Source organism: Triturus cristatus, chromosome 3_1, assembly GCF_964204655.1.
Source record: "Triturus cristatus chromosome 3_1, aTriCri1.1, whole genome shotgun sequence".
Classification (NCBI taxonomy): domain Eukaryota; kingdom Metazoa; phylum Chordata; class Amphibia; order Caudata; family Salamandridae; genus Triturus; species Triturus cristatus.
The window spans coordinates 226,021,444-226,042,236 of record NC_140583.1 but is presented as its reverse complement, the minus strand read 5'-3'; the positions used below and the strand labels follow the sequence as shown (position 1 = coordinate 226,042,236).

General features: G+C 47.0%; 1 protein-coding gene across 8 annotated transcripts in view; it reads right to left on the bottom strand.

Annotated features, from left to right (window-relative positions):
• HERC1 (HECT and RLD domain containing E3 ubiquitin protein ligase family member 1) overlaps positions 1–20,793 on the bottom strand; it is a 1,817,725-nt gene that overhangs the window by 236,170 nt on the left and 1,560,762 nt on the right. For all 8 annotated transcript variants that reach the window (XM_085643727.1, XM_085643730.1, XM_085643731.1 and 5 more), the window contains one exon: positions 19,759–19,914. In XM_085643727.1, coding sequence (XP_085499853.1) covers positions 19,759–19,914 — 156 coding nt within the window. The remainder of the gene's footprint in view (positions 1–19,758; positions 19,915–20,793) is intronic.

The window sequence follows — 20,793 nt, the reverse complement described above, 5'->3', positions numbered from 1 at the left end:
CCCCATGCCTAGACCGGTTAGTCCCCCCGAATTACCGGATTATGAGACAGGACAGAATGGGAGGATTCATTGCTTGTATACACAGATCAGACATTACCATCACAAAAATACATTCTGACCCCTTAGAGTCTTGTGAATATCTGGGCATGTCTTTAACATCGGCGGATAACCAAAACTGTAAACTCCACGCACTCTACCACCCCCCGGGTACAAATCCCAAGTTCATAGACCAGATGATAGAAATCAACACTACCAACTCGAATCTGCAGTCTAATGATATTTCTTAGGAGACTTTAATCTTCACTGGGAGGATCATACTGACAGTCAGATCACCCTTTTCAAAGCCTTCCTGGAAGAACAATTGTTGGTCCAAGGATGTCATCTACCTACCCACTCCATAGGTTCCACCTTAGATTGGATCATAGCTGTCGATAAATTTGTAATCACCCCCTGCGATTGGTCTGATCACCACATAATTACATTCGAAATTCCCTTCATAAAAACCAAATTGTCCTCACAATCTATTAAGCCCAAAAAATGGACCCGTGACACTAGAGGAATCAATATGGATAGCGTAGCGGCTCGCTGTGAAATAGAACTGCAGCCACCTAAGAGCATGGTCGACGTCAGTGACCTCACGTTGCATTATAACAAGACAATGTCAAGCATTATTGAGGACATAGCCCCTCTAAAACTAAAAAGGATCACTGACAAAGACAAAAACCCATGGTTCAATGGTGCCCTTAATGTAGAAAGAAGGTCACTGAGACTTTCAGAACGTAAATGGCGACAACACCTTTCTTCGCCCCACTTAACCCAACTGAGACAGTTCAGGAAAGCCTATAATAAAAGCATTCTAAAATCAAAAAAAGACTTTTTCAGGAAAGAACTGGATAATGCAGTAAACAGACCAAGGAAACTATTCGATCTACTAAAAGAACAATCCAATAAATCTGCCAAATCGGCACCAGCCATAACAAAAACAATCTTAAATAGCGAAGATTTCTCAGTTTTCTTTACGAACAAAGCTAACTCACTGGAGGGGGAGCTCAAAAAAACAGCAGAAGGCATTAAAAGCGATAAGGGTACTTTAGATGAACAACAGTTTCAAAAAGAATTAGACAAAACCAATAAACAATGCTCGATGGTCAGAATTTAAGCCGGTCAGTGAACTAGAAATTGCAAAGATCATGTCAACCACTAAACCTAACAATCACTATAACGATCCTTTACCGGCAAAGTGCTGGTTTTCTATAAACCACCTGCTAATCCCGTCATGGACAAAGGTCATAAATGCCTCATTGACACAAGGCCAAATACCGGTCTGCCTAAAAACTGGTCAAGTCATTCCACTTTTAAAAAGACCAACAGAGAACCCCACTGATCCTAACAATTTCAGACTAGTAACAAACATTCCCATGCTAGCCAAAGTACTGGAAAAATGTGTCCAACAACAACTGAGTCTTCATATTTCTGAATTCAATCTGTTAAATGAATTCCAATCAGGATTCAGACCAAACCATAGTACAGAAACAGCAATTCTTCACATCGTAGATGACGCTTTACTTGCTCTCGACCACAACGAAACATGTCTCCTAGTCCTGTTGGATCTTTCGTTGGCTTTCGACGCGGTAAATCATGCCAAAATATTAGATCGCATGAAAAACAGAATGGGGCTAGAGGGAACAGTCCTAAAATGGTTTAGTTCCATTCTTGAGAACAGATCGCAAAAAATTCATTGTCAACCAAACTCTATCAAGCCCAACCAGAAATACAATCGGAGTGCCGCAAGGGTCAACACTATCTCCGGTGCTATTTAATCTATACGTAGAACCACTCACGGATATATTACAAAAAGCGAACATTTCTTTCCACATGTACGTAGATGACACTCAGCTGTACATCAAGGTCGCATCGACAGAGGAGATAAAGACCATGAACCAGGCACTAACGAGAACCCTCCAATGGCTAACCATGAACCACCTGAAGCTAAACCCTCAAAAAATCGAATTCCTGCTGATTACACCCCAGAAAAGCAAATCAAATATAGTAGAATGGACCAACCTAATCACGGCTCTAAAGTGTACTCTGAAGATTGCCGACTCTACTAAATCTCTGGGAATTATTCTGGACAAAAACCAGAACATGTTAGCACATATCAACACAATGGCAAAAAATGCCCGTTTCCATTTCAGCTACCTGAGAAAACTAACACCATTCCTAAATAAAACGGATCTCAAAACAGCAGTTCAGGCACTGGTCATATCAAGGATAGAGTATGGTTGCACAACTCTGGCGGTCCCCCCAAGATCTCAACAGCCCCACGGAAAGCATGTCTTAATGCAGCCACAAGACTTGTATCTGGATCCAAAAAATTTGACAACATCTCCTCTCATTTGAAAGCACTCAACTGGTTGCCCTTCGAAGCAAGAATTCAATTCAAGTTGGCATGTATCACTCACAAAGCGTTACACTTCAAAACACCAGTTTACCTAGCCCAGAAACTCACGCTATCAGGAGGGTGCCGGGTTTCCAGGAGCCACGCAGACCTACTACTGAAACCGGCTCGTTTTTGTAAGAAAAGAACTTATGACCGAGCGTTCTCCGGGGCAGCTTCGAGAATCTGGAACGCACTCCCCCCTAACATTAGAAGAATCCCTTCGATTGCGGCATTCAAAAAGGAAGCAAAATCGTTCTATATGAGGAAATTTCTCCCTTAATTCTATGTAATATAGCTATTGTCTACAAACTTCTCATGACTGTTTCCTTGCTTTCTCTAGCCGCTCATTAACCTGAGGTGGGCTAGTATATATGTTTTCCTTGAAGCTTAATGTTTTAGTCTATTCATGGTAAATTAACTGATGACTTATATATATGTTTTCCTTGAAGCTTAATGTTTTGATCTAGTCATGGTAAATTAACTGATGACTTGGTAACTTATAAGGTTTTGTTTGTGGAAATGCAACTGTCAAGCGCTCTGATACCCTACGCAGGGTCATGTTCGTACTATAGAAAACACTAAATGAATAAATATAAATAATATGAGAGATTTCACACACAATGTGCTGTACAAATATGAGGTTTGTTTACCTAAGGTTCGGGGAGGGCGGGGGGTTTGACAGCGTTTGAATAACTTCACCTTATTGATAGGAGTTTGGGTATTTTTCAATGCAATGAGTGGGCTACTAAATGAACATTGATTAATGCTGTTTTCGATTGTATAATATTATGTTTCATGCTAACTGCTATTCAAGGAGACTGAAGGCTCCAACTTCGGAGATGGGGAATGATTCAAGCATCTGAATATTTTAAAGACCCAAGACTAGAGCACACCATTTTCTTAGTTTAAATGCTACTCCATCAGAAGTTGTCTTTATGGAAGATAATATAAAGCCTGAAGACTGCCAAGTCTCTGGTAGAAGCAGCAACCACCAAAGACTGCTTTCCAGGTCAAATCAAATACACAAGAAGTCAGAGGCTTACACGGTTTGTGCATAACAGTGACCAAGTCAAGGTCCCATTCCAGAGCTTGATGAACTGCTAGCAGCTCTAGGTGATTGATATTTACAAGGGATTGACTGTGTGTCCAATGCTCATGTACAGTCATTTTTTGTAAATGCGCTCCCCGTCCAGTCATTGGTGTGCCAGTTGTTATGGTTAAATGCGGAACTGGTTCTATCTTAAAATAAACTCTGACAAAACAGAGGTGATGCTTTTCGGCAATGATGTGTCTTTTTGGAGCTCAGCTTGGTGGCCCTCACAACTGTGAACCCAGCCAATGCCAGTCCACAAATTTAGGAGGGGGGTCATCTTTAACACCAAAATGATTTTCTCAGATCATGTAAACCGAGTAGCTTCTGCAGTTTTTTTCACTTTAAAGGTCCAGAAGAAAATCCTTTTATTTCTTCCCCTGGAAGAAAAAAGTGCTCTCTGCGCTAGTGATTTCAAAGCTGGGTTACTGTAACGCACTGTATGTAGGTGCACAACAGAATGTCCTAAATAAACTCCAGATGCTACAGAATACTGTGGGCCATATCCTGCTGAATCTCCCAAAGTTTAGCTCCTTATCGCAGATCATTTGCAATCTCCCTTGGCGGCCTATTAGAGAGCGGATAAAATGTAATGCCTTGTGCCTGGCCCATAAGGCCCTTCACAAAGTTGGGCCTCCATCCCTACAAGCTACAATTAACTTGTATATACCCTTGGGCAACCTCAGATCCCTTACTGACAACAAGGTGGTGGTTCCCAAGATAAAGAAAGTTTTTCCTGCAATACCTGTAACTGGTGGAATGCTCTGCCTGTTCACCTGAGAGTGCAGACAAATCTGCTCAGCTTCAGAAAGCTCCTTCATACCTGGTTATTCCCTGCTGTCCACTGATAAGATCGCTCTTGCCTGTGATAGAACACTCTCTTAGACACAGCGGCAAGATGCCTTATTGGTAGATGCTCGCTTAACAAAATATATTAAAATTAACACTATAAACAGCTGTTCTTGTAATAGATTTTTGGAGCTGCACCATTGAAAGCTGATCAACACTAGATCTTCTAAATGACACTCAGCTTGAGACCATTGTTGCATTAAGCATTGCTGTAGAGGGCTCATATTGAGTCTGGCATGAGGTTCTATGAATAAGCATGATGCCATGGCCCCTAGAAGACGCATAACTGTTCTTACTCATAACTCCTTTTGAGGCTGAAACTGTGGCCCCAGGTTATTGAAAGTTTGTATCCTGGCTACTCCTGTTTGACAATTTAGTATGGCTTTCAAGTAAGGCTGTATTTATATATATCAAATGAGAGAGAGAGGACAAAGTATTTGTGGGGGCTAGTTCACTTCCCCTGAAGAGTACAAAAGGTATCAAGAAGAACTAGCTCACACTCTAGAGGCTAGATGTTCATGTTTGGAAAAAAACATTTGTTTTTTATGAAAACCCTCACCCACCAACCTAGTTGATGGCATGCTTCATCATCGGCTTCCACCCAAGGTGCGGAGTGCACCTCGGGTGTGCTTCAACGCCTGATCTACAGCGGGGATGATTTTGAAAGTGGTGGGTGTGCAGTGATGCTACTAAAGTGAATTAAAAACTGTCCAAAGGGTCCCTTTGAATAAAGGTTAGTATTTAATGGTGGGCCCTTTGGCAGTGCTTAAAAAGGAAGTGGATATGTGTAGAGGTTAAATTATGTCTCTAATATCCAGTAATAAAAGGTCAGGTCTACATGCTTCAGCCAGACTGCGACGTTTGCTGGCTTTCGTCAGGACCTATGTGTTGGTATGTGAGGGAAGGGCGTGATGGTCAAGTATAGTTATTACTGCATTTAGATGACACAGTTAACGCATACTCGCGGTCTCATCTAGACCCTATCTGTCACTCATCCTTGGACATGGGCTCCATTGAGCATTTATGTTATACTGATGTGTCTCGTGTGCCTGTTGATCCTCTTTTTATATAACTGATGTACACACAATTGTGGTACACCGTGTGGCATCAAGTTGTTACTGATGCTCACTTCTGTGATTTATTATGTTTTCTCTTCCTAGGCATCGACCAGGAGCGGTATACACCATGCAGCTGCAGCCAGATTATAGGTACACAGGCTCACTGCCCGCCCTGACTGATTAAGAGGGTATTTTAATTGGATTTATTTCACGTGCACTTTAACTTTATAGTTTTGGTCCTGAGGAAGCGCCAACGACCATTAAGGTGACGCAGGCGCAAAACATGTCGACCTATGACCTTTCTGACACCCAGGCATAGTGTGCCGCAGGGGCAAGATTTCACACAGCAGTTTAGTCTGTGAAGGGTATACAATCTAAAACATTTGCTGCATGTTTACCCTTTATGAACTGATTCATCACTATGCACGCACTATTTTTACCCTCATTGGACCCCCACCCCACACACCCGCATGCACCATCCGGCAGTCCAAAAAAGATCTCCGACAAAGAGACCCTTCGGGGGACCCGTGGGGAATTGCAGCGCCGGCCCCACGAGGAGCAAGCGCCCGATGATGAAGCATGACACTCCTTGGGGTGTGTGAGGGCAACAGAGGACTACATGTGTTCCTTCACTTCACTGGTGGGTCCCCATCACGTAGGATCTCTCTTTTTTCTTCCTTTGTTTTTCCTTTCTAATAAATGGGTGACTTTTTGCACCTCTATGCAATGGTGACTGTTTGCACCATGCAATAGGAACAGTGTCTTTTTGTGGTTTTGATATTGGCATATGGAGCATGGATACTGGACCTTTATTAGCTCCTGGGTCCCCCCTCTTTGTTTGTGATAAACAAGTATAGTTATGGTCACCAGAGGTGATGTCGCACTCGCTAAGGTGCGATGAAATCGGAGGATATTTCCTCCAGTAGTTGCTTAAAATCTGTAAAGGAAGAAGACAAACAGTACGTACAGACACATGAACATATAATAGAGATGCTTCTCATTAGCGCACATGGTGATTGTGACTTGTCTAGCGTATTATCCAGTTGTTATGCGGAAGAAAAATAGTGCGAAACGAGATGTGGCGCTTGTGCGTGACCGCTCCATAGAACTGAATATTATGCGCTATTGTGAGTATGCTCGATACTACGGCGGCTTTCGTACGTTAATGAAGGTTAATGCTTACGATGAGATTTCCATCAAGAGCAACATGAATTCCAGGGGGTGGAGAGGAGAGCAGGACCTATTGTCACACTCTGTCACACACAAGAGCCACATCTCGTTTCACACTATTTTTCTCCCGCATAACGTTCGGATAATAAGCTAGACAAGTCACAATCACCATGTGCGCTAATGAGAAGCATCTCTATTATATGTTTATGTGTCTGTACGTACGGTTTGTCTTCTTCCTTTACAGATTTTAAGCAACTACTGGAAGAAATGTCCTCCATTTCATCACACCTTAGCGAGTGCGACATCCCTTCTGGTCACCATAACTATACTTGACCAGCACGCCCTTCACTCACATACCAACACATAGGTCCTGACGAAAGCCAGCAAACGTCCCAGTCTGGCTGAAACATGTAGACCTAACCTTCTATTACTGGATATTAGAGACATAATTTAACCTTAACACATATCCTCTTGCTTTTTTAATCACTGCCAGAGGGCCCACTATTAAATACTAACCTTTATTCAAAGGGACCCTTTGGACAGTTTTTTAATTCACTTTATTAGCATCACTGCACACCCACCACTTTCAAAACCAGCTCCGCTGTAGATCAGGCGTTGAGCACCTTGGGTGGGACCCGATGATTAAGCATGCCGCCAACTAGGTTGGTGGGTGAGGGTTTTCATAAAAAACAAATGTTTTTTTCCCAAACATGAACATCTAGCTTCTAGAGTATGAGCTAGTTTTTCTTGATACTTTTTGTATTTGGAGAGGATACAGATGTGACTTTACTGTATATATTGTAAAACCTAGTTGATGTTGTAAATGTATAGTTGCCAAAGCACTAGGCTGGTACCAACTGCCGTGCCCAAGCAATCCGTAGTGTCCAGACTAGAGAAGGGGATGTACTTCGCTGACTCTTGACCGTCTTTGATAATATGCACAATGTAGGCAGTGAATTCTTCAGGAACTGTCGGTAAAATATTGCTGACCATTTTCAACAGTGCATGCGCTCAGTGAACGGAGGGCGAGGCTGGCTGATGAGAACATCCTCTTAACAAATTCCTCCAAATGTTTTGATTCCCTGTCAGGATGGGTCACATGAAATGAGTTAGGTTGAAGTCTACTTTTTGACGGCTAGACCACCAAGCTTTCAGGAGTAGGGAGGGATAAGGAAGGGAGAAGGGTTGGATTCTGGCAATCTGCCTGTTGACTGGTGGGCAACAGCCAGGCTTGGGCCAAGTATCCCTTAGTGTGTCCTCAGGGCTTCATTAAAAGCAAGAAGTGGTTCCATGGAAGTGTGCCCAGGTTCTAGGCCCTCTTTAGTGAACTCAGCATTTACTTCAACAGAAAGAAGTTGCCGATACAGCCTGTCCAATTACCACAGCAAAAAAAGCTGATTTCTCTGTGGAGAGGCCAGAAGGAGCGTTCAACACAGTATCTGGATAAATGTCAAGCACAATGGCGTCCTGAAGGTCCATGAAAATATTGTCCTTATCATAAAAAAGGGTGCATTATCCCCATCATCTCCCTCACCATCCTGGCTGTATTCTGAGTCTGGAGCAAAAGGAATGCGAAGCATTCTCGGAAAAGGCAGAGTTCTAGCTGAGTCAGAATCAGGTTGAACAGATTGCACCAAAAGGAAGTGAAGGGTGCAACTTTGACGGAAGACGTGTCGGTTGTGTTTCTGAGTCCAATAAGAAAGTGAGTTCTTCCTCCGGCATTGGCGACATCTGTGCTGACTTTGACGTGAGAAGGCTGAAAAAGATTGTGTCACCGGTTCGAAGTTGGGCGTCAACCCCGGAACCGGGGCAGACCCCACAGTAGCTTCAAGAGGTACATACTGTGTCAAGGCCAGATCCACTGGAAGCCTCCTCGAATTCTTAGAAGGCACACCAGAGGGAGCCGGATGGGTGTCAAAGATATGCAACATTGCATCCTTGAAGGACTCAACTTGTTGCTGCATCACCAATGGACCCAGGAATTTGTGTTGTATTCGGATATTTACTTGGTAGGGGCGTGAGAATGTGATCGGAAGACACTCAACATTCACATGACTTCTCCTGATGAGAGTAATAGGAAGATGGGGAGTCACAATTTGATTTCTTATGTTCCTTTGTCATCTGGACTTGTGCAACAAATTGGTGTGTGAGGAGGATCTTTTGAGGGAAGAGCCTCAAGAGCAGGAAAGGGTCTGCGTCCTAGACAAGGGCCAGCCCTTACATGCCTTCCAATGGTGTTTGGTGGCATACATTTGCCTTCCCAGTCCTAGCTCATCTTAGGATTCATCTGGCATGGTTCCTGCAAGATTTAGCGTCATGGGAAGACCCCAGGCACCAGAGAAAACCCTGGTGGGGATCTGTCACATACATCTGTTTGACCTACTGATGTGGATGGCGCAGCTGACTTTCCTGTGAGCCCAGCGGTGAGCTTCCGTGAATGCGGGGCACCCGGACATCCGAGCTTACGGAGGCACGGCCTTCCCCGCTATATAGCCAGAGATCGGGACTGCATTTCTTTCACTCGCCGGCCCTCCTGGTAGACAGTGAGAGGGGATCTCACCCCCGGGAGAACCAGTAGCAGGCACAGTGGCGGAGGTTCGCACTCCTTCTGAGCGGCAGAGGTGCCTACGGGACAGCTGGCATCCCAATGCCTAAACGCGCGTTGGCCCCGTGTAAGGGAGCACCAGGAGCCTGCACTGAGAAGCAGGCCTGAGGTGCGTGCGTGTAGGCTTGGAGCGCGCACAATAAGGTGGCGGAGTGGACCACCGGTGACCCGGCTCCCTGGTGGGACCATCCCCTTGTGAACGCTAAGCATCAGGACAGTGACACCAGGAGAGGTGAGGCTGCTAAGCCCTATAGGGGTAATCGGCCTGAAGGGGGAGCACAGGGGTTGGTTGGACCCATACTCCTCACGGCAGGCACAGCAAATCCGCGGCGGAGGGCAGCCCTTCATGCTGAGAGGCAAAGGCTTTCAGTGTGCAGAACAGCACTGGGGCTGTGTCGGGCCCAGGCTGTCTCCTCACCAGTTAGTAAAGCTCCGTGCGCACCGCTGGAGGAGAGCCGGGCAGGCACTGGTGCGGTGGTAGTTTGTAGGGGAGGGGCTTAGGGGCCTATCGGACCCAGGCCCACACGGCAGGTGTAACAGAGCGCAGTGGATCACAGCAGGTCTGAGTTGAAAGATCACCACTTACACTGAAGATCAGTGGCCTTTCGTATGACGGACGGCTCGAGGGTCGTATCGGGCTCAGGCTGTCTCCTCTCCCAGCATTAGCAATCAGAGCTGCAGCGGGTACTTAGCGGAAGGGAATCCCGGGGGCCGGATCAGGCCTAGGCCCCCCTTCATGGGCATCTGGGGACAAGTGCCTATTTCCCTGGGGAAACCTGCGCCATCACTCCACACTGCAAGGCGGTCTGGACTGGATCACCACAGAGGACATCTTGGTCCCTCTCTTCCTGTCAGCAGCCCCCGGGTCATCCAAGTCACATTGAGATTGCCGTCCCTCCACAGAACCCAGGCACTCTTACTCTGCAGGGACATCCCACATGAAGAGTCTAACTCAGACCCCTACTTGCGGGCCCTGGTGCTACCCCTAACAGTGACATTGGTGTCTTGGGCCTACATTACGGATCGCTGTGGTCATCGCTTGAACTGTGGCAGCATACAAATATGGACGCCCCCCCCCCCCCTCCCGTTCATTCTTGAGGGTGCAGGAGTCCACTGCTCTTTTTGCAGCACAGCCTACTTATAAGGCTGGATAGACATCGGAGGCAAACCACACAGCACGCAAACGAAGGTTCAGCTAGACACAGCGACAGCCCTGTGTATCGGTCCCTGGCTCTCTCCCCCCGTTGGTCACAGAGCCCGGGAACAGCACACGGCCCGTTCCTCATGCCCACTGCTCAGCAGCTAGTCATGGGCCGTCTCCGTTCAACCACGCAACAGGCTATGCCGCCTAATAGTGCGTACGAAGGGTCGACCGTTGAGACGATGAAGTCTCAAGACCGGAGACACTCAGACCTATCAGCCAAACTGGACACAGCGCTAGCAGCGGTGGAGAAGATTGGTTCGACACTAGACCAGACCCGCACATCTCTTGAACATAGACTAGATAAAGTCACATCCGACTTCACTCTCCTGACGGCAGACCATCAGAAGTTAAGCGATCGTGTTCACGAAAGTGAGCTCTCACTAGCAGAACTACAGCTAAAGTCTCGCAATCACATTGCAACCCTGCAGGACCTATTAGCCCGGGTCTGCACGCTGGAGGAGGAACTAGACGATGCTAAGAGTCATTTCCAACCTAACAATGTGATTGGCTGAGAGGGGCGGAAAGACAAGACCCGGTCAGTTTTACGGAGAACTGGTTATAGGAGTTGCTTCCTGCAGGTTCACTCTCCCCCCCCCAATTTGTAGTGGAACGTGCTCACAGGGTTCCTGCCCACAAGCCACCTCCCGGGGCAAATCCAGACCCTTCCTATTCCGTCTATTACATTTTCGAGACAGGGATGTCATACCGAGGGAAAAGGGAAAACATCCAGGAGCCAGGGTTCAGAACGCCACTGTATCCTTTTTTCCTGATTACACTGCCCAAGTACAGAAGAGAAGATCCACCTTTAGGGCAGTAAAACGCCAATTGAGAGACCGTGACCTGAGATACTCATTGCTTTTTCCTGTTCGCCTGTGGGTGATTCGAAATGGTACTGCCCGTTTTTTCGACTCCCTGTCCGATGCTTGGGACTGGCTAGAGGAAACCAGGCTGGCAACCTCATCGAGACCCTAAGAGGACCCACCTGCGAGCAGACGGAACAGGCAAAGTCGTTGCAGAGGCAGCAGATCACAGCAACGCGCCTCGCTAATCAGTGGTCCAGATCCAAAATAGAACCAATCGGAGCGCTTAGAAGTGCTTCAGGAAGCATTCACCCTCCAGCCCACGAGATCGGTATCGGCCTCCACAGCTTCTCCCACCAGAACCAGGGAAGACGCAGATTCCCTACCGGCATGGTCCCCTGACTCTGGCTCACCGCATCCCCCAGGTGTTACACCTCAAACATCGGACAATGCTATTTGATGCGTCTGTTCACACTAATTCATCTTTTCAAACATGCTTCACACTGCTGCGGCACGTTACACTAATCACCTCGACCCACTATTTGACATCCTGACCTCTGCTCGTATGAAATGATATGCATACATAATGATGTTCTTTGGTGTTACTCATTCTGGGGATAGGTTGCTTGGCCTCTACCTGCCTGCACACGCCCCATCCAAGTCCATATATGACTGAATACTGGTTGCCATGGTTGGGCACATCTGTTTGGGTCAGCCCCCCGTTTGGAGCTCGCTCTTATGTAGATTTACTTCGTATATAAAACATTTGTTTTCCCCCCACAAGTTACTGCCGCGTACAGTGATCTGGTGCCATACTGCATACGCTTACCCTGCACACCTGCTCAGATGACTGAACTCTACTGCCCTAATCCATATCCATGACAAACATTAACATTCTCACGTGGAACGTGAGAGGTATACACACTTCCTCATGCAGGTATTCCATCTATGTATATCTGCAACGCAAATCTACAGGTATTGCTCTCCTACAGGAGACGCATCTAACAAATATAGAGGCTGCTCGACTGCGGCATCGCTGGCGTGGAAATGTATATAGTACATGGCCAGGGGCGTCTTGGTCTGGGTGAAAGCAGGGATCCCTTGTGAGGAAGAAGAGGTGGTGACCGACCCGCAGGTCGATATGTTATCCTCAAGGGCAAACTAAACGGACAATACCTCCTGCTGGGCTCAATATACGCCTCTAATGTGGACCAGGGCTCCTTCCTTCGTGGCCTCTTCCCCATGTTTGCTAGATGGAGGGATATCCCATGGCTCTTGGGTGGCAACTTCAATTCAGTCCTGGACGTCTCATTGGACCGCTCCTTCCCTTTTCTCAACTGCACCACAGCTTCCTCGAATGTGCAGGATTTGCGCAATTGGTTAGGACATTGGTGCCATGGTGCATTGGCACTTTTCGTTACTTGAGAGTCAGCATATATCGGAGCAAAGCGGACCTCTTCGATGGCAACATCGTCAGAGCCTCAACAGTATTCGGCCACAGATGGCCTTCTGGGAAACGCTCCCGTTGTCCGTCTCGGGCAGAGTAGCTCTCAGGAAAATGGTGATACTTCCGGTACTTCTCTACTATTTCTCTACTTTGCCCCTCCACATCTCTCCTTCCTTCTTTTGTAAGTTCGAGAAGGTAATTAGGGACTTAATCTTGGGGGCATCTCGGTATAGGGTCTCCATTAAGAAACTTTCTCTACCGGCGGGGTAGGGTGGACTCTCATTACCCAACATCGAGCATTACCTAGCCGCCCCTTTGCAATGGATAGCCAGATGGCAAGCTTCCTGTCACATATCTGATACGGCCACACTACACCCTCCCATATCACATCACACATTGTTTTACATGTTCCACCCCTGTGCAAAGCCTCAACGCATGGATTCCTTATTGCTCTCAATAGCCTATATATGCTACCGTAGAAGCCTTTTTCTCACCTGTGATATCACGCCATATGCCCCCACTATTCACCTTCTTGGGACACCTAGGGAACGTTTCCCTATCACGGCAGCTGAGTTACGTAACTGGGATACGTCAGGAATCCATTAAGTAGGGAACCTTTAACAAGATGGCACGCTCATACTGTACACTGAGCTCATTTCAGAGGAGAGTCTTCACCCTGGACTGGAAGTTTTTTGCTACACAACGCGCTCGTAACTGCGCTCTCATCAAAATGGGGTAACCTAGCTACAGAACCTCCCACACACTGCGTAATCCAATACTTACGTAAAATGGGGAACGGGGGGCACCTGATCCGCTGGTTTGCATCATCTCTCCGTCAGCATACGGCAATCTCATTGGCTCCCTTGAGACAACATTGGGAGGACGATCGAGTGCGGGCCTTCTCAGACAAAGAATGGTCCGTGTATTGGAGGGTCCAACACACATTCCCTATAACCAGTGCTTTCGCCAGATTCAGTACTTTCTCTTACACAGGCATACCTCACCCCGGCCCAGATTAATAAATACTTTAATTGCACAGACTTAATCTGTCCCAGGTGCCATTTACCAAATGCTGACTTGCTGCACATGCAGTGGCAGTGCCCATCCCTGGAGTAGTACTGGGCTGGAGTTGCGGCCACCTTGACCCAATGCACGGAACATACATCTTGCACCTCTTCAAAAGGGGCAGGAATGGCAGGGTCATGTTTCGCTTTCTGGACCTGGGCTTGGTCACAGCAAAGCGCCTGATCACCAAACGGTGAAAGTCACCAGAGGCCCCACATGTGAAGGCCTGGCGCCACTCTTTACTTAATTGGGCCAGGGCGGAAGGTGTGGTCTTACAAAGGGAGGACCTCCTGAGGCTTCGCAAATTTCCCCTAGCTGATAATTTGGGGGCCATTCTGGTCGATCTACTGAGTTTGGACACACAACCTGGGGTTTCTGGGGAAAGGGACGGAGATTAGTCTGGTAACGCGATGCAACATGGGTTTATACATACGGTGATGCATGTGGATTGATGAACCACAATACCCGGTCAGCTGGTCAATAAATTGGTATCCAACACCTCAGTGGAGCAGGTAAGTTCTTGTAGTAGTTCTCGCAGCAGCAGGTCAAAGGCAGTGTCCCCTACCCTTCCTTATCTTAATTTGTCCTCTTTTGGTTGAACCCTCCTCCCATTGTTCAAATTTATGACATGCCACACCAGGATCAAACACGATTGTTGTAGATGTATACCATCCATTGTATACTCTTCGTTTTTTCAATTGCTTATAATTCTGTACATTTACTGACGTGTCAAAGTCATCGTCAATAGCTGACTAAGGTAATCAGTACTTGTGCTGATCTCGTAATCATGTGACTGTGTAATGCAAAATGTTTAAAAACAAGACAAGAACAAGTTGCGGCAGCGAGCTCGGCATCTGTGTCCAAAGGTACGGAAAGGAAAGAAAAGAGCGGACTTCAGCATGCAGGGGTGGCGTGTATTTGTGAGTCCGGTGTCACTGCTGGGGTGTGTGGGACAAAACTGTGGCAGAGCTGCACAATGGGACCTACAGGCATGTTGGCTCAATTCAGAGAAAGATTTCCAGATCCACTCTGGTGCCCAAGGGTATTCACAAGATAAGGAATCTGCGGATAGAAGAATCTATCAGAATGAAGGTTTTGTTACTTAAAAATATAAAAATCACACTTTTCTTCAAATACCATGATGCAAAGGTACTGAAATACTACACTCAATGTACTTGTCTGTGAAGTACTTACCTGCGATGGAATGACCCTCGAAGTGCTGCATGAAATGTAATGATAGAGCACCATATTTTTAGGCCAGTTATGAGAAGCATCTCACCATTAGGTCTCCCACCTGCCAAGAACATAAAATGTAGAAAGGGCTAGAAGCCTTTATAACCAGCATATTGATGTATTCGTACTTCTGTCAAAATGCTGGATTATGTGCTTCAACGCTACAACTGGAGCAAGACCACTGACTCATTGTCAGTTAAATTGCTCCCCCTCCCTCGCAGCACCACCATTAAGTGAGGCCTGCCCCTTCACTTTCGTGGGTGCTGGTGTTCGAGGCCCTCCTCCACCCGCAGGATCACCTGCGCCTCATCCCTGGTGGTCCAGTGGACCCCTGTTCTCCTTTGCCTCACTTCGTTTTTGCTTCTCCCTCTGCCTTTTTCTGTTCTGCACTTTTTCTGCCTTCTCTCATTTTTCCACTTATTTCCCTTAGCCTCCCAGGTGGTCCAGTGGACCTCTGTTCTCCTTTGTCTCGCTCCGCTGTTCGGTCCGTTTTTTACCCTTTTTCAAATCGTTTCTGCACTTTTCTGCTTTTTGTGCTTTCCCTGCTCTCTGCCTTATTTCACTCTTTTTCTCCTTTTTCCCCTTATTCCTCCTTTCCTGCCCTTTTTCTCCCGCGGCCCCTCACGACCTGCGCGACCGATCCTGCTCCTCTCCCCGCTCCCGCCTCTCAACTGTTCAGCCCTCCCCGACCCCTAATTAATGGCGGCAGCGGACGCGCGCCACTGGCGCGGTGAAGGCGCACCAAAGGCAAGCCAGTCTGCGCCTGCCCGCGACCCGACCGCAACCAGCACCAGGAACCCTGGATCTCCGCACCGCCAACGCTACGACCCGGCGGCACTCCATGCCCTCAACCCAGGCAGCAACAAGAACTGCGAGCTAGTGTCACTGGCCAACACCCACGGACCCTTCAGCTGTCACCATTGAAGGCAAACCAGCAGCACCGCCAAGACCACGGACCCAGCGCAACCCACCCGCAAGAACACACCCGAACCGAAGACCCTGCAATGCATCCTCCTCAACGTCCGATCCCTCCACAAACACGCTACCGAAATCTGGGACCTCCGTGACAGCACCATCCCGGACGTAGCGTCCTCACCGAAACATGGACCAACATCTCCTTGGGACCGGACATCGACATCACCCTACCCCAAGGATACAAGATCTCCAGGAAGGACCCCCCCAACCGCCCGTGGGGAGGAATCGCCATTGTCCACAAATCCACTCTCCACCAGAGTACACTCCCCGACGAGCCCACAGACCTAATGGAACACCTTCACTTCAAGATACTGGCCACCCCCACCAACACCCTCCGAGGAACCCTCATCTAACAACCCCCTGGACCCCGCGGTCCTTTTGCCGAATCCATCACAGATATCATCTCCCCGCAGGCCATAGCATCCACCAACTACACCCTGCTGGGAAACCTCAACTTCCACCTCTACAACCAACAGAACCCCAGCACCACATCCCTCCTGGACAACCTTCACAGCATTGGACAGCAAACTCCTTCACCTTCAGCCACATCACCGAACTCCCATGGGCCTCCCATCGATGCGTCCACTTCACCTTCAGAACACCCACCATCCACAGACACCAGCACCTGCTCCCACAAAGAGATTGGACCAGAATCACCAACGACCAGCTAACCTCATCACTCAGCAACTCCACCCCGACCGTCGTGGAAAACGACGACCCCAACGCCTCAGCCCTGCACAGATGGATCACCGACAGCGCCAACACCTTAGCCCCCCCTCAAGAAAAACAACAACACCCACGCCAAGAAAGGTAGATGGTTTACCACCGAACTTCGAGAGTCCAGACGCACTTGCCGCCATCTCGAAATGAACTGGAGGAACACCAAATCCACAGAAGCCCACAACAACTTCAGAGCCGCCACCAAAGTCCACCACCAACTTATCAGAAAAAGAAGGAAATAAGCGATCGAAGAAAGAATCTCCACCCACGCACACAACAGCAAAGAACTCTTCATCATCATCAAGGAGTTCGGCCAACCTACTAGCGAGTCCACCGACATCCTGCCCTCTGCGACAAACCCAGCACCCTTTTCCACCACAAAATCAAGAGCATCTACGACAACTTCAATGAAAACAACCAACACACTGAACCCTCACCAACCACCCCGGTCACCATGAAGCCAACGATCGACAACTGGACAGCCCTCACCACCACAAGACACAGTGAAGACAAAGAACTCAATCCACTCTGGGGCTCCTATGGACCCCTGCCCCCACCACATTTTCAACAGAGCCGCCGACACCATCGCATCCATGCTCCGCCACACCATCAGCTGCTCCGTGGCAACTGCATCGTTGCCAGACGAATGGAAACATGCCGAGATCAACCCCCTCCTCAAGAAACCCTCGGCGGACCCCACCGACCTCAAAAACTACAGACCCATCTCCCTGCTCCCCTTCCCAGCGAAAGTCATCGAGAAAGCCATTAACAGCCAACTCGCCACATTCACCGAAGAGCACAACATCCTCCACTCCTCCCAATCCGGCTTCAGAAAAAAACACAGCACGGAAACCGCCCTCCTCGCCGCAACAGGCACCCGCACCCTACTGGACTAAGGAGAAACCGCAGCCATCATCCTCCTCGATCTCTCAGCGGCGTTCGACACAGTCTCTCACCGCACCCTAATATGCAGACTTCACGACCCAGGGATTCAAGATAAGGCCCTCGACAGGATTAGCTCCTTCCTCTCCGGCAGAACGCAGCGGGTCAGACTCCCCCCTATCTTCTCGGACCCTACACCAACCATCTGTGGAGTCCCCCAGGGGTCATCCCTCAGCCCTACGCTCTTCAACCTCTACATAGCTCCGCTCGCCCCCATCGTCAGAACCTACGGACTCAACATTGTGTCATAGGCAGACGACAGCCAACTCATCCTCTCCCCATTCAACGAACCCAACACCGCCAGACACAATTTTCGAGAAGGCATGGAAGCCGTTGCAAAATGGATGAAAAACAACTGCCTTCAACTAAACACCAACAAAACAGAAGTACTCATCATGGGCCCACACCCTGACGCCTGGAACGACACATGGTGGCCCCCCGCCCTCAGAAGTCCGTCCACCCCCATGGACCACGCACGCAACCTGGGAACCAACCTGGGAACCATCCTGGACTCCAAACTCAAAATGGACCGCCAGATCAACGCCGTCTCATCCTCCTGCTTCCACACCCTCTGCCTCCTATGAAAAACCTTCAAATGGATCCCCCTCGAACACAGAAAGACAGTCACTCATGCCCTAGTCACCAGCAGACTCGACTATGGCGGAATAAACAAAAACCTTACACGCAAGCTACAGAACATCCAGAACACCGCCGCAAGATTGGTCCTCAACCTGCCAAGACACTGCCACATCTCCCAGCACCTGCGCACACTCCACTGGCTCCCCATCGAAGCTAGAGTCACCTTCAAGATGCTCACCCACACTCACAAGGCCCTCCACGACACCGGACCAGCATACCTGAACAGCCGACTCAAATTCCACTCACCCCAAAGGAACCTACGATCAGCCCAGCTCTCCTACGCCGTGGTCCCCGCATCAGAAAGACCAGATCAGGTGGCCGCTCCTTCTCCTTCCTCGCGGCCAGAGCCTGGAACGCCCTCCCTCTCCACCTCAGACAGACAAAATCTCTCCCCAACTTCACAAGAAAGCTCAAAACTTGGCTCCTCGACAGACCCCCTCCTTGATGGACTGGATCCTGCATAACCCCCCTCCCCCAGCACCTTGAGACCCTCACGGGTGAGTAGTAGCGTTTAACAAACGCGTGATTGATTGATACAACTCTTTCTGGGACAGAAATATATGGCCTAAGAAATTATCCTTCAGAGCCTTCATAACTAGTAACTTCTGACAAGGTAACAGCTGGAAATGTGTCTGATTGATTACAAACGCAAACAATGTCTCCCAGTCCATCTCCATGAGTTCCTACATACTTCGTAATACTAGAATTACATGGTGACATGAAGATTTACAAAAAAATAATTTAGGCTGCCTAAGCAGCAGCCTTTGACGGCAGCCTAGAAAAAACAATAGCCAAAGAAAGATTCAGATCTGCTAATTCTGGTGGCAAAAAGATAGCAGAGACATAATTAGATCTCCTGATGCTACTACCACATTTTTGTAAGAACTCATTATCATTAATCCCAAAGAGATTTTCACATTTAAAAGGTGCAACATATACAGAAATCAAATTTGATATGATACCTACAGTGGACAAACAATTTACATTGCACATTTGAATGACTCCATACGCCAATCCATAATTTAGACGGAAACCTAATTAGAGGAGCGGATAAAGTTTCCTGATGATGACAAGACAGCTATTTATACAGAGAAAGAGATTCTGTGAATGTCATGTTAAACAGTTGGAAGAAGTGCAGAGATGAGATGTCCTGACTGCTCATGAACTTGAAAGGTACTTTAGTCAATGAGTTTACAATACAACCTAAGCCCTTAACTATGTTTGTAACAGTTGAAAGATGGTATTGAACCAGTGAATAAGTAATATATAAGGCTTTGGTCATTCATTCAGTACTGCCATAAATAATATAAAGAATATAAGTAACATCTTTTTAACTCATGGCACAGGATCTATAGGTCCTCAGAATTTTTTTTTAAAACTACAGGATTGGTTTTCTGCTATTGAATTACCCATTATTACTTTATGCTTCAGGTGGAAGAGTTTAAATTTGTAAGCACAATAAAATGACACTGTTGCCGAACACATTTCTGAGAAGAATATGCTACAATTAAGGTTTCATACCTGTCCAATCTGATAGCCCTCCAGTGCAGATACTCTCTCAGGTAGTTTCTTGTTTGAAGTGTTCCCTAATCCCAATCGACCATAGTCTCCATTCCCAAACGTAAAGAGTTTCCCATCAGCAGTTACCACTGCTGAGTGTTTAAAGCCACATGACATCTATGAAAACAACAAACAATGTACATTCAAACAGCTAGAAGTGTTATCAATTCAGCTCTTACACAACATTTTACTTTGACAAGAAAATAACTATTATCTTTGAAGTATAAGGATTTTTAAACTCCATGTTAATCCTATTAAAGATAGTTTTGCATGTACATAATAAAAATAAATTTTCCAAAACGTATATAGGATTTCCTGGCAATTATAGTTACCGATTTTACCAAACAGTAGTGGTTACTATAGTAGTTATTACCTGCAGCCTTCTATCGATCCATTTTTTTAAAAAATGCCAAAATACTATTTTGTGCGAAAATGAGATTTCAGTCTGCCTCAATGCTTAGTGTAGTAGAACACAGATGAACATGCATGGAACCATCTGCACCACTGGACTTTGATCTTATCACATCCTATTTCCTTCCATAATCTTTGGCTTATCTGAGCCATTATAGACAGGGACCAACCACAGGTAAATCAGTGCTGGTCATACTACAAAAGGCACAGGTTTAATCTGAATGTGAACCAACCAATTATTTACATTTCTAAAATGTGAATTTTATAGATTTCAAAACAAGTGCTGTGTATAAATAAATGATCCGCACCTGTAAAGTAACAAACAAACAAACCCTAATATGATTAAAAGCAAATACAATTGCCATAAAAGACTGCCATAAACACATGAGACAAAGTACAACATATTGTGTAAAATGATATGCAAATGGCATTACAATGAATGATATAATTTCAATTTTTCAGTTTACAAAGAAATTGCAGTATTTTAATGGTTGTCATTGCAAGCGCATTTACTTCATGGAATCTTTAATCTTAGATCTGTCACTAATGTGATTGCCACTCTGTTGATACTGAGAATGTTCCTCA